The 11,813-nt window shown below is 38.7% G+C and overlaps 1 protein-coding gene across 1 annotated transcript in view; it reads left to right on the top strand.

Moving 5' to 3' along the window:
• Window positions 1-4,909, top strand: part of PCOLCE2 (procollagen C-endopeptidase enhancer 2) — an 80,241-nt gene extending 75,332 nt beyond the window's left edge. The window contains exons 8-9 of the mRNA XM_017882276.1: window positions 1,602-1,769; window positions 4,322-4,909. Coding sequence (XP_017737765.1) covers window positions 1,602-1,769; window positions 4,322-4,452 — 299 coding nt within the window. The 3' untranslated portion in view covers window positions 4,453-4,909. The remainder of the gene's footprint in view (window positions 1-1,601; window positions 1,770-4,321) is intronic.
• The last annotated feature ends 6,904 nt before the right edge of the window (window positions 4,910-11,813 follow it).

Raw genomic sequence — 11,813 nt, 5'->3', positions numbered from 1 at the left:
CAACACCACGTGTAATTGCTACCACGTCCGGTTTACTCTTCTGTAGGAGGTGCTTCAGGAAGTCTCCCTCCCTGTGTCTTGGGAGCCACTGATTCCACCTGACTATACACTGAATTTTGCAGTGAACACTCATCACACAGGATCAAAGTAAAGCATCATAGGAATTCTGATTTTATGAACATTGCACACTGCCTGAGCAGTGAGTGTTCACTTTATTCTGAAGGAGTCAGATTAACCCAGTCCAAAACTTGATTTATTCCATTAATGTGACCACTTACATGGCAAAATGACCAAATCTATCACCAGCCACTGGTTCTCAACCAGGGCTGGTAATGGTTCCCTGGGGAGTGGTAGACATGTTAGATTACTGCATTTTTTTGGTTGTCACAATAACTGGGAACTGCTACTGATTTTTCTAGGAAGGACAAGGCTGGTAAAAAATGTATTCAGGCCAGGTGAGGTGGCTCACACCTGTAATCCCAGCACTTTGGGAGGCCGAGGCAGGCGGATCATTTGAGGTCGGGAGTTCGAGACCAGCCTGACCAACATGGAGAAGCCCTGTCTCTACTAAAAATGCAAAATTAGCTGGGTGTGGTGGCACATGCCTGTAATCCCAGCTACTTGGGAGGCTGAGGCAGGAGAATTGCTTGAACCCGGGAGGCGGAGGTTGTGGTGAGCTGAGATCACACCATTGCACTCCAGCCCGGGCAACAAGAGTGAAACTCCGTCTCAGAACAAACAAACAAACAAACAAACAAAACCATATTCAGTGCAAGTCCTACACCATGAGGAACTGTCCTCACTCAAGCCCCCAGAATGCCAGAAGCACCTCCGTGAGAAAGACAGCATCTTTCCTTCTGTGGCACTAAAGAGAGACTTTTCTCAGAGTGTCTGATGGAAAAAACGGGATTATGTAATGAAAATCAACTGAATTTTACTAGAGTTTTTTTAAGAAAAATGTTTAAGTTAATACCTCAGTTCTATACTTCAGCTTGTTAAATGAAATAAACAAGAGTGGATAAGAAAGAGAATAGACCACAGAAGACAGAGTTTTACTGATAATTAGACAGAGGTGAGGACCCAGGGAATGAACAAAAGTTCGGGAAGAAAGGACAGCTGCAGAGAAGGGTGAGGAGAACACAGAAAGGTGGCTACACACCCACACCGACTCAAAGACTCACATCTTAGTGGCCCAAACCCCCATTGCGCAATCTCTTAGCATGGTGTTGGCTCTACAGATACAAGGTCTTTTTGAGTATTCACAGGTAGAGCCTCATAAGCCAGACTATCCCCTATCTGACAATCAACCACATGTTGGATAAAACATTTTAAAGAGTTTCAGCCTTGGCAATGGACCGCAGTGTGGCAAGTATTTAGGCTTCTCTTCTAGTTATCAGTCCCCAACAACCAGGGTAACATGACAGCTCCAACCTGCATTTTGGTGACAAATGTACAGAAGCAAATGTGAAACCTCTATGAGGGCCTTTTCTTTAACATTAAAATATTTCGTATCTGAAACTTAGAAGAATGTAAACTTGTTTTTCAGTTCTGCTTGCATTTGTCTTCACTGTCACATCATTTCAAAATGTTTTCTTCTGCAGTATTAGCCGGCACTGTCATCACAACCGTCACTCGTGGTGGGAGTTTGCACGCCACAGTCTCGATCATCAACATCTACAAAGAGGGAAATTTGGCGATTCAGCAGGCGGGCAAGAACATGAGTGCCAGGCTCACTGTGGTCTGCAAGCAGTGCCCTCTCCTCAGAAGAGGTGAGTAGGGAGAAAACTGGGTCTCTCTGAGCAAGCCATGGATTTTCCATGCCATGGTTGGTCTGGGGAAGTAAAATCAGGGCTAATAATGTTGCCCACTTCTTTCAGAGCAGGAAGGCCTTTGGAGTCAGGAAGAATTGGGATCTCATCCAGGTCCTTGTAACTTGTGGCAGAAGAAGGGGTAGTGGACATGATGAACAAGTGAAAGAAGTGTTTGAAGTTGAGTCAATAAGCAACAGACACACAGAGCAGTGCAGGGTGGAGAGATTTTAGATTATTGCACTTAAGGTGCCAGTACTGTCTAGGTTTAAAGAAAATATCCAGCAGCCAACAGGAAATGCAGACCCGACGTTCAGAAGAGGGAGGTATATCTGGGCTAGACTCAAAGATCTGGGAATCATTTGCAGAGATAGGACTATTAAGTCCATGGATGGGAATGAGTTTATTGAAAGAAATTACGAAAAACAGACAGTTACTCTAGAGCTAGAGGCACATGACTTTTTAGGAATATATATTTAACAACTTATAAAAGTAACATATGTTTCATGGTTTTTAAAAAGTTGAAATAAGTAGGTAAGAGTATTAAAAGTGAAACCCTTTTCCGTTCCCTAGAAGTACTCTGAAAAGTTCCTTCCAGCCAGACATGGTAGCTCATGCCTGTAATCCCAGCATTTTGGGAGGCCAAGGTGGGAGGATTCTTGAGCCCAGAAGTTCGAGACCAGACTGGGTGATGTAGTGAGACCCTATTTCAAAAAAAAAAAATTAAGTTCCTTCCAGAAAGTTTCTATCCGTATAAAGCATGGGCATATACACTTATGGAATCATACTACACACAAGTTCTGCAATTTTTCCCCTACATAAGCTCTAGACATCTTTCCATAACAACACACAGAGACAGATCTCTTTCTTTGGAATGGTGTCATGCCTGGTATTCCACCACGTGATATACCATGATTTCTCAGTTCAACCTCAGCTCATTCCTTCCTCAGTCTTGTTACGAACATCTTCGACAAGAAACCAAACCAAACCACACACACATACACACTCACACACAATGAGAGAGAGAGAGAGAGAGAGACAGAATATCCACTTCAAGAAAGCTTTACTGTCCCAGCAATTTAGGAGGCTGAGATGGGAGGATTAGTTCAGCCCAAGAATTAGAGACCAGCGTGGGCAACATAGTGACACCTCCTCTCTACTAAAAATCAAAAAATGTATCCGGATGTGGTGGTGTGCACCTGTGGTCCCAGCTACTCGTGAGGCTGAGGCAGGAGGATGCCTTGAACCTAGTAGGTCGAGGCTGCAGTGAGTCATGATCACACCACTGCACTCCAGCCTGGGTGACAGAGCAAGGCTGTCTAAAAAAAGAAAAAATTAAAAAATAAAGCAACCTTTACTGTGAATTCAGATTGTTCAGAAAAGTCAGGAGGCTAGTAGCCTCATGTTGACTCTCCAGAGAGAATCACAAAAGCTCTGTAAAAGAGAAACATTTCTTTCCAGAACTGCCAGAACAGCAGATATTGTATCTCAAGATCCTATAAGGTCTCATAATGCTGCTAGCACTTCAGCCTTGAGGCAGTATTGCTTGCCTAGACTCTCACAGGCCACTGTGATGACAAGGTCAACCCACACAGGAAAATACAAGAGAAAAAGGACACATTTTCTCTATGACACACCAGGGGAAAGGGAAATTAAAGGAGGAATTAACACATACCTTTTTTTCTGATTTATTTCTGAGGTAATATAAATATTCAGAGTTACCCAACACCTCAGGCCCCAGTCTAGGCCTAACTTAGCCAGTCACACCAATATATAAAAACATAGTATAACCAATATAAGTACTCTTGACATTGATGTTTTGCAAGAAACTGTACAAATGCAAGTAGTATATGATCCATCTGTGCCCTCAAGAAGCTTACATAGCATACATGTTTGAGGTGTTGATTAAAGTTCAAGACAACAGCAACATAAGGGAGTGGATCATTGGTTGCCAAATGCCAGGAAAATCCAGACACATGATGGGATTGAGAAGCCACCTGAGGATGGCCCATCATGGAGCCCTGGAGGCCCCTCAAGGAAGGAGAGTCTTTCACATTAATGCGGTACAATCTTCATATCAGGCATTGGAACCACAACAGACCAACAGCACTGAAGAGCGGGACATGGCTGGATCTAACCACTCAGTCCAGTTTCCTGGCGTGAGCGTAGCTGAAATACCTTACTAGTTGAATTTGGCTTTTTCCTGGTGAGAGTCTTAAACCAGATTTTATCATCCAGGCACAGTGGCGTGTGCCTGTAGTCCCAACTACTTTGGAGTCTGAGGCAGGAGAATTGCTTAGGCTCAGTAGTTGAAGACCAGCCTAGGGAATATGGCAAGACCCCCATCTCTAAAAAGCAAAAACAAGAAAACTCAGATTTTATCCTAGATGGAATACATGTATAATCTTATCATTTGCAGAAGAGAACATTTATCTAGAGGTAACTTACAGTCTGAGTTGTTTCATACATCATACATAGAGAAAAAGATTAATATCTGTATTTTCTTTCTTTAGGTCTAAATTACATTATTATGGGCCAAGTAGGTGAAGATGGGCGAGGCAAAATCATGCCAAACAGCTTTATCATGATGTTCAAGACCAAGAATCAGAAGCTTCTGAATGCCTTAAAAGACAAGCAGTGTTAACAGTGAACTGTGTCCGTTTAAGCTGTATTCTGCCATTGCCTTTGAAAGATCTATTTTCTCTCAGTAGAAAAAAAAAAATACTTATAAAATTACATATTCTGAAAGAGCATTCCGAAAGATGGGACTGATTGACTCTTCACATGATGGAGGTATGAGGCCTCCGAGATAGCTGAGGGAAGTTCTTTGCCTGCTGTCAGAGGAGCAGCTATCTGATGGGAAACCTGATAGGAAGCCAAAAGTGTCAAGCGTTGACAGCTTGGAAGCAGTTTATTATACATCTCTGTAAAAGGATATTTTAGAATTGGGTTGTGTGAAGATGTCAAAAAGAGATTTTAGAAGTGCAATATTTATAGTGATATTTGTTTCACCTTCAAGCCTTTGCCCTGAGGTGTTACAATCTTGTCTTGCGTTTTCTAAATCAATGCTTAATAAAATATTTTTAAAGGATTACAGAACAGCCACTAAACTTCTTTTTATAGATAGTGGGACATTGTAGAAAGAATATTCCCTTTTAGCAATAAGAATAGTGTTATTTATGCATAAGATTCCCTTTGTATCAATTTATGCTTTGCTAAAAGAGCATTCCAAGAATTTCAGGGACTAAATGGATTCAGTAATGTCAGTAGACTATCATTCTTCTATCTGCAGAAACAGAGAATGTTAGTGCTAGAATAACATCTCTCAGGGATCTAGTCCACACTCTTTCATTTTGTAATTGAAACGGAAGCTCAGGTATGTTTAGTGATTTGCCAGAGCACATGTCTCCTAAGAGACAAAACGATCAAACTAAAGAGTCCTAATTCCAAACCCTTTGCCCTGTCACTAGAATAGCCTTCCCTACCCCCAGAAGAAAGCCCTCTTATCCTGATTTGAAGAGTGAAGTACTAAATACTAATACTTGGGCTAGTAAATACTAGCCTATATAATTGGTCATTTTACAGAACTTGAAATTAGAAGTAAGCTTGACACTCCTGGCCTGTTCATCCCCAGTTAACTGAGTCAGGCTGTATCAGCTAAGAGCCTTTGAGAAATCTATTTTCACTCATTAGTGGAAGAACAGTAAAAGAACCATCATTCACACAGAGCTGCTTAAGGCACAACTGTATGAGTGCAGCAACCAGCCCTGTAGAAGGTTACCAGCCAGGGGCTGTGGGAGAGCGGACAACCATCCCTATCCAAAGAAGGCTGAAAGAACATTAGGGATGAACAAAGATGTGGGTCACAAACTCTTCCACAGTAGAAACAAAGTTTTGGTAATAAGGGAAAATACTCTTTTAGATGAAAACAATAATTCCCAGTCCTAGGATGACCAGACATTTAAAGGGTGGCAAAATAGAAGTTCAAAAGGAATATTCCCTCTGTTACAGCAGCTGGGTGAGCATAAGGAAGCTACAAAATTGGGCTGGCAGGCAGGTCAGAAACTGCTCCTGTACTTTCCCACTGAGGAGCCATCAGCACCAGGGAATTCTGCAGCTGAGGAAGTACATGAACTAGAAGACCCTGATGACTGGGTGACTGGCTTCCCTGGCCAGTGGCAGCTTTTAGAAAGTTCTCTTAGCCAGCTGAACTTCACAGACCAGCTGTGCCCAGCCAGGATGTGACTATGGACTTCTTATTGATTCCAGCCTTCTCAAAGCAAGTTGCTTCCCTTTAAGAATACATGTCCTGGGACTTAGGAGGGAATCCTAAAGATTTCAGTATTTCCTTCCTTCCAAATAGAATCTCCTATTGGTGAATTATAAGCAGCATGCTGGCGGGTATCAACCTTCTTCTGCATGACCAGCGGAAAGACTTCTTTAGGTGAGTGGGGGCTTGCATCATAGCGGGGTAAAAACTGAGAAGAGTAATCTAAACTACTCATACTATTGACATCTCTGACACAATATTTTACAACTTTAGGGGATTCACGGTTAACAGTGTGTGGCACTGGTTTGTCTTTTACTTATTATTCAAAACACAGATAATCAAGATGAATCGTGAAGCTGCTCTTTCTGGAATAACATCTACTTTGTAACTTCTTTCCTTTTTATAAAATCATTTTTCTATAGTTTGAATGTATCCTCCAAAGTTGACGTGTTGGAAAGTAAATCCTCAATGCAACAGTGTTGAGAGATGGGCTCTTTCATGAGGCAAAGCCCTCACGAATGGATTAATGACATTATCACGAGAGTGGGTTAGTTATCGTGAGAATGGGTCCTTGGTAAAAGGATGAATTTGGCCCCCTGCATTCCCCATTCCATCCGTCTCTTTCTCTTTTGGGCATGCACATGTGTTGATGTGTTCATGTGCTCTCTTGCCTTTCCGCCTTCTGCCATGGGATGATGCTGCGAGAAGGCTGTCAGCAGATGTGGGCCCTTGACTCTGGACTTCCCAGCCTCCAGAACTGTAAGAAATAAATATCTGTTCTTTATAAATTACCCAGTCTCAGATATTCTGTTATAGCAGCACAGAACGGACTAAGACACCTTTATTTTGACTGAGGTTTAGTTTCCTTAGTTATAATTTGAGGGAGTTAGACTACATAACTTTTGGGATCCCATACTATTTTCTCTTTTAGGAATTGCTTATTTTTCAAGAAAGTTGATGAGGTTTTGTTTTGTTTTGTTTTTTAGTAGAGACGGGGTTTCACCGTGTTAGCCAGGATGGTCTCCATCTCCTGACCTCGTGATCCGCCCGTCTCGGCCTCCCAAAGTGCTGGGATTACAGGCTTGAGCCACCGCTCCTGGCCGAGGTTTTGTTTTAATAAGTATTTATACTTGAGGTTTTTGTTTTTAATAAGTATTTATACTTGGGGAATCAAATACACATGAAGAATGAATAGGTGACCGTACTAACATATCACAAAACATTTCAAAATTCTAAGTAAATTTCACTGTTTCAGTGCATCTTGCTAGCTTGATTTTCATCCTTTGAATTCCCGTAAATGAACAGTTAAGAATTTTGCCAAGTTCCAAAGTCTTAAATTCCATTATTTATTTACTTGCAAGTTAACCTTAATTGGAAGACATTTACCTTCTTTTCTTTCATGTGTTAATAGACCACTGCTACCAGGCTCCCATTTACTTCTGGACTATTTAAATAGTATCAACTAATGACAAAAAAAATCTCCCTTAAAGAAAAGCCCTATAATTAAACAGCCACTAATCAGAAAGTTCTAACGTGAGTTAGGTAATATTAATCAGAGACACCTTTTGCTTGAGTTCATGGATTTAAGCAAACAAATTTATATATTTTTATATAAATGGAAACAAAAAATCTGCAATTAAATTCAATTAGCAAGCAAACGTTTTTAAAAAAGGTTTGACCTAAGTATTTTAAAGACCTCATATTGAGAGAGAGAAAGATAAAAATATTAACTTAGGACTTTGATAACTTAAGTATTTCCATCAATTTATGTAGGATAATATAATAATAATATAAATAGAGCATAAATAATATAAATAAAGCATCAACATTTAAAACCAGCAGAGGAAAAAAAAAGTTAAAGAAAGTGAAACCAGGAAAAATACAAAATAAGGTAAAAATACAAACATATCAATAATTTCAATAAATACCTAAACTAAATACTGAAAGTTATATGTCAAAATGGTCAGACTGGCTTAGAAAAAGAAATACAACTATGTGCTGTTTGAAAGAGACATCTAAAACACGAGGACCCAGAAAAGTTGAAAGGGATAGAAAAAGATAAATATGGTATACCAGGCAAACATTAACCAAAACAAAATGGTATGGTTTTATTAATACTAGAAAAAAAATACTTAAAGGCATTACTCAAGATGAAGAGAGTTACCAGGAGATATAACAATTCTAAATTTGCACACAGCTAATAAAATCCTTCAAAATATATAACTAAATCTGATATAGTATAAATAGAAATGGACAAGTTCACCATCATAACAGGAGGTTTTAACATGTTTCTCTCAGTAACTGACAGATTTAAAAGAGAAAACATTAAAAATACAGAAATGTTGAACCACACAATTAGCTAGATTTACCTAATACACATATATAGAACAGAACCAAGGGTGCATTATTTTTGAGCTTATATGGAACAATTTCAGAACTTGCCATGTACCATGGAGCAAATTCCAACAAATTCCAAACAAGTAGTATCAGATAGCCTTCTCTAACAACAGTAAACACCTAGAAATTAATAAAAAAAAGTAAACAACAAAAAACAAGAAAAAAATTGGAAATTAAGAAATGTACTTTCAACTCACGATAAAAAGGAAACCATAATGGAAAACAGAATATTAAAAACTGAACAATAGAAAACTGCATTTTAAAATGTATGAAATGCAGCTTAACACTTTAAAATTTATAATCTTGTGTGTTTACATGATAAAAGAAAGGGTGGAAATTTGTGAATGATACAAATTGGGAACTTAGTAAAAGGAAAACAGCATAAACTTTTAAAAGGTAGGAGAAAATAGCATAGAGCAGAAATTGAATAAAATTGTCATCTTAAATAATACAAAAAAGGAAAGCCAAATGTTCTTTAAAATGACTACTGTAATTGACAAAACTCTGACCAGATTAAGCAAGAAAAGAAGTAAAAACAGATAAATAAACCAATTTTGTATTGAAAGAGGACTTTACTGCAGATTTTTCAGAATCTTAAAAGGTAATAAGATACTATGAATCACTTTATGCTCATAGATTTGAAAACTTAGGTAAAGTGGACAAATTCCGAGGGGGAAGGTGAAGCTGGGTATTGAGAACTTAACACAGAGTCAAGTAGAAATAGAATACCTAAATAGTCCTATGATCATTAAAGAAATTTAAACTGTAGTTTAAAATATTTCCTCAAATAAAATTTGGGGCCTAGTTTTACCTGGAAGGCCTACCAAACATTTAAGTGATAAATACTATAAATCTAACATAAACTATTCCAGAGTATACATAAAGAAGGAACACCTCAGCAACTCTTTTTATGAGATTAATATAATCTTACTACCAAAATTTAGAGACAGTAGGAACCAGGAAAATCTCCAATCCACTTGCTTCCACCTATGAACATAGGTGCGAATACTCTAAACAAAACATTGTCAAACAAAATTCAGCAAACAAAACAGATCATGATCAAGTTGGGTTTATCCCAGGTATGCATGGTTGATTTAACATTAGAAAATCAGTGAACGTAATGGGTGCAGCACAGCAACATGGCACATGTATACATATGTAACAAATCTGCACGTTGTGCATATGTATCCTAGAACTTAAAGTATAATAATAATAATAAAAAAGAAAAGAAAATCAATGAACATACTTTACAGAATAAATAGATCTGCAATACTAACTAGGGGGACTGAGGTGCAACGAAACCTTCAGGCTCTTAAAAGCACCACAGATCTTTCTTGGTACCAATATCTTCAGAAGGATATAGCACAGGGATGAGAGTTTAACAGAAGGACAGTGTCAGAATTTCTTTTTCTGGGAGAATCCTTGTAGCATTCTGGCAGAAGTTTACACAGCCAAACATTAGCTGTTTTCTTTTGCCTCCCTAGATGATGTCTCAGAATCAAGGAGAAAAAAAAGATTCAGTCAGGTGAACACAAGTGGGTGTAGACACACCAGCTGAAAGGTCACATCTCAATAGAAGCCAGTATCTCTTAAAACTCCATAGCACAGCTTCCTGACTTCTCATAGATGACGTGCCTAGTTGTAAGAGTTACACATTCAGGAAAGCGCAGCCAATGTCCCTCCATCAGGTATTCGCAGTTCAAGGATTGTTCTTCCCAATCCAGATGCAGTTTACCTATCGGCTCATTTTTACCATAGGCAAGTATGTGTAGCAACATAGCTGACCTACTGTATTATCAGATTATTAGGTAACCTAAACTATAGTTAAACAAAGGTCAAATTCTTAATGGAATGGGGAAAGGGACTTTTAAGCCCTATTCACAATAGATGGAGAACATTCATTTTGATTTTAATAATGCAGAAAAAGCATTTAATCTAATTCAACATTTATTCCTGACAAAAAATTAACCCTGGGAAAACTGTCAATAGAAAGAAATGTCCTTAAGTTGACAAGAAAATCTGTAGCAAAGCTCATACTTAATGGTGAAATATTGAAAGCATTTCTGTTAAGATCAGTGGTAAGACACGAATGCCTGAAATTGTCATATCTATTAGAAATTGTACTGAGGGATCTAGATAGTTTGGTAAGGCAAGACAATGAAATATGTGATATAAGGATTGGAAAGGGAGAAACAAGACTATTATAGTAGAGAGATGTTATGCTTATTCAGATAGAAAAACCCAAGGTAACCTGCAGGTGATTCAAATAGAAAATTTCCCATGCTTATTATCTCTTAGGTGTGTAAATAAGCCCTAGCCTAAGGACAAAATACTGATTTTTTTTTTTACCTTTTATAATTAAGAGCCTTGAATTCAGGAACCTTTGCACAAAAGCCTCTTTTCTCCCCCCCGCCTTGGAGACGAAATTTCCCTCTTTCGCCCAGGGTGGAGTGAAGTGGCACAATCTTGGCTCACTGCAAACTCTGCCCCCTGGGTTCAAGCAATTCTTCTGCCTCAGCCTCCCGAGTAGCTGGGATTACAGGTGCCCGCCACCACGCCCAGCTCATTTTTGTATTTTTTTTAGTAGAGATGAGGTTTCGCCATGTTGGCCAGGCTGGTCTTGAACTCCTGACCTCAGGTGATCCTCCACCTTGGCCTCCCAAAGTGCTGGGATTATACGCGTGAGCCACCGCACTGGGCCACGAATAGCCTCTTTTTGACAGAGGCTCTCTGGATATACAAGTGGGGGTTGCCCATGGATGCACGGAATCGGGTGTTCTGGGTGAGTAGCTCTGGAATATACATAAAATTTGTTCTGAGGTACTCTAAAGTTATTATTAAAAATCTTGGTTTTGATTTTTTTGTCATTTGCTTCTCCCTGTTAAAAACCAAGTCAACAATTGAGTTTAAAAGGCTAAAATTTGATTAGATATAAATGACACATCTTTGCCTGAAGGATGTTCTTGTAGCATTCTAATACTAAGATTGGGTTAGATTTCAACAATGAGATGAAGCTTTTAAGTATAGAAACCTATTAAAATTTACAAGCTGAAAGCAAGACTTCATACATCTGATTAATTCATCTCATAAAAAAAACTGATATTAATAGTAACATAATGCAGGTAAGAGCCTCCTGAGTGAAAAGGGAAAAGACTTGGATTCTCATTCACAGTGTGGCAATGGAATAACTTTAGTTTCCTTATCTGTAACATAAAGTTGAATTGGATCCTTTCTGAGATCCCTTATGGTCTTAAATGGTTTCTGCACCTTTGTTTTTTTTTTTATTATTTTTTTTATTTTTATTATACTTTAAGTTCTAGGGTACATGTGCATAACGT

Source organism: Rhinopithecus bieti, unplaced genomic scaffold (assembly GCF_001698545.2).
Source record: "Rhinopithecus bieti isolate Rb0 unplaced genomic scaffold, ASM169854v2 scaffold_12642, whole genome shotgun sequence".
In the NCBI taxonomy this organism is placed as follows: Eukaryota; Metazoa; Chordata; class Mammalia; order Primates; family Cercopithecidae; genus Rhinopithecus; species Rhinopithecus bieti.
The sequence above is the reverse complement of the archived record's forward strand: the minus strand, read 5'-3'. Positions and strand labels throughout refer to the sequence as shown.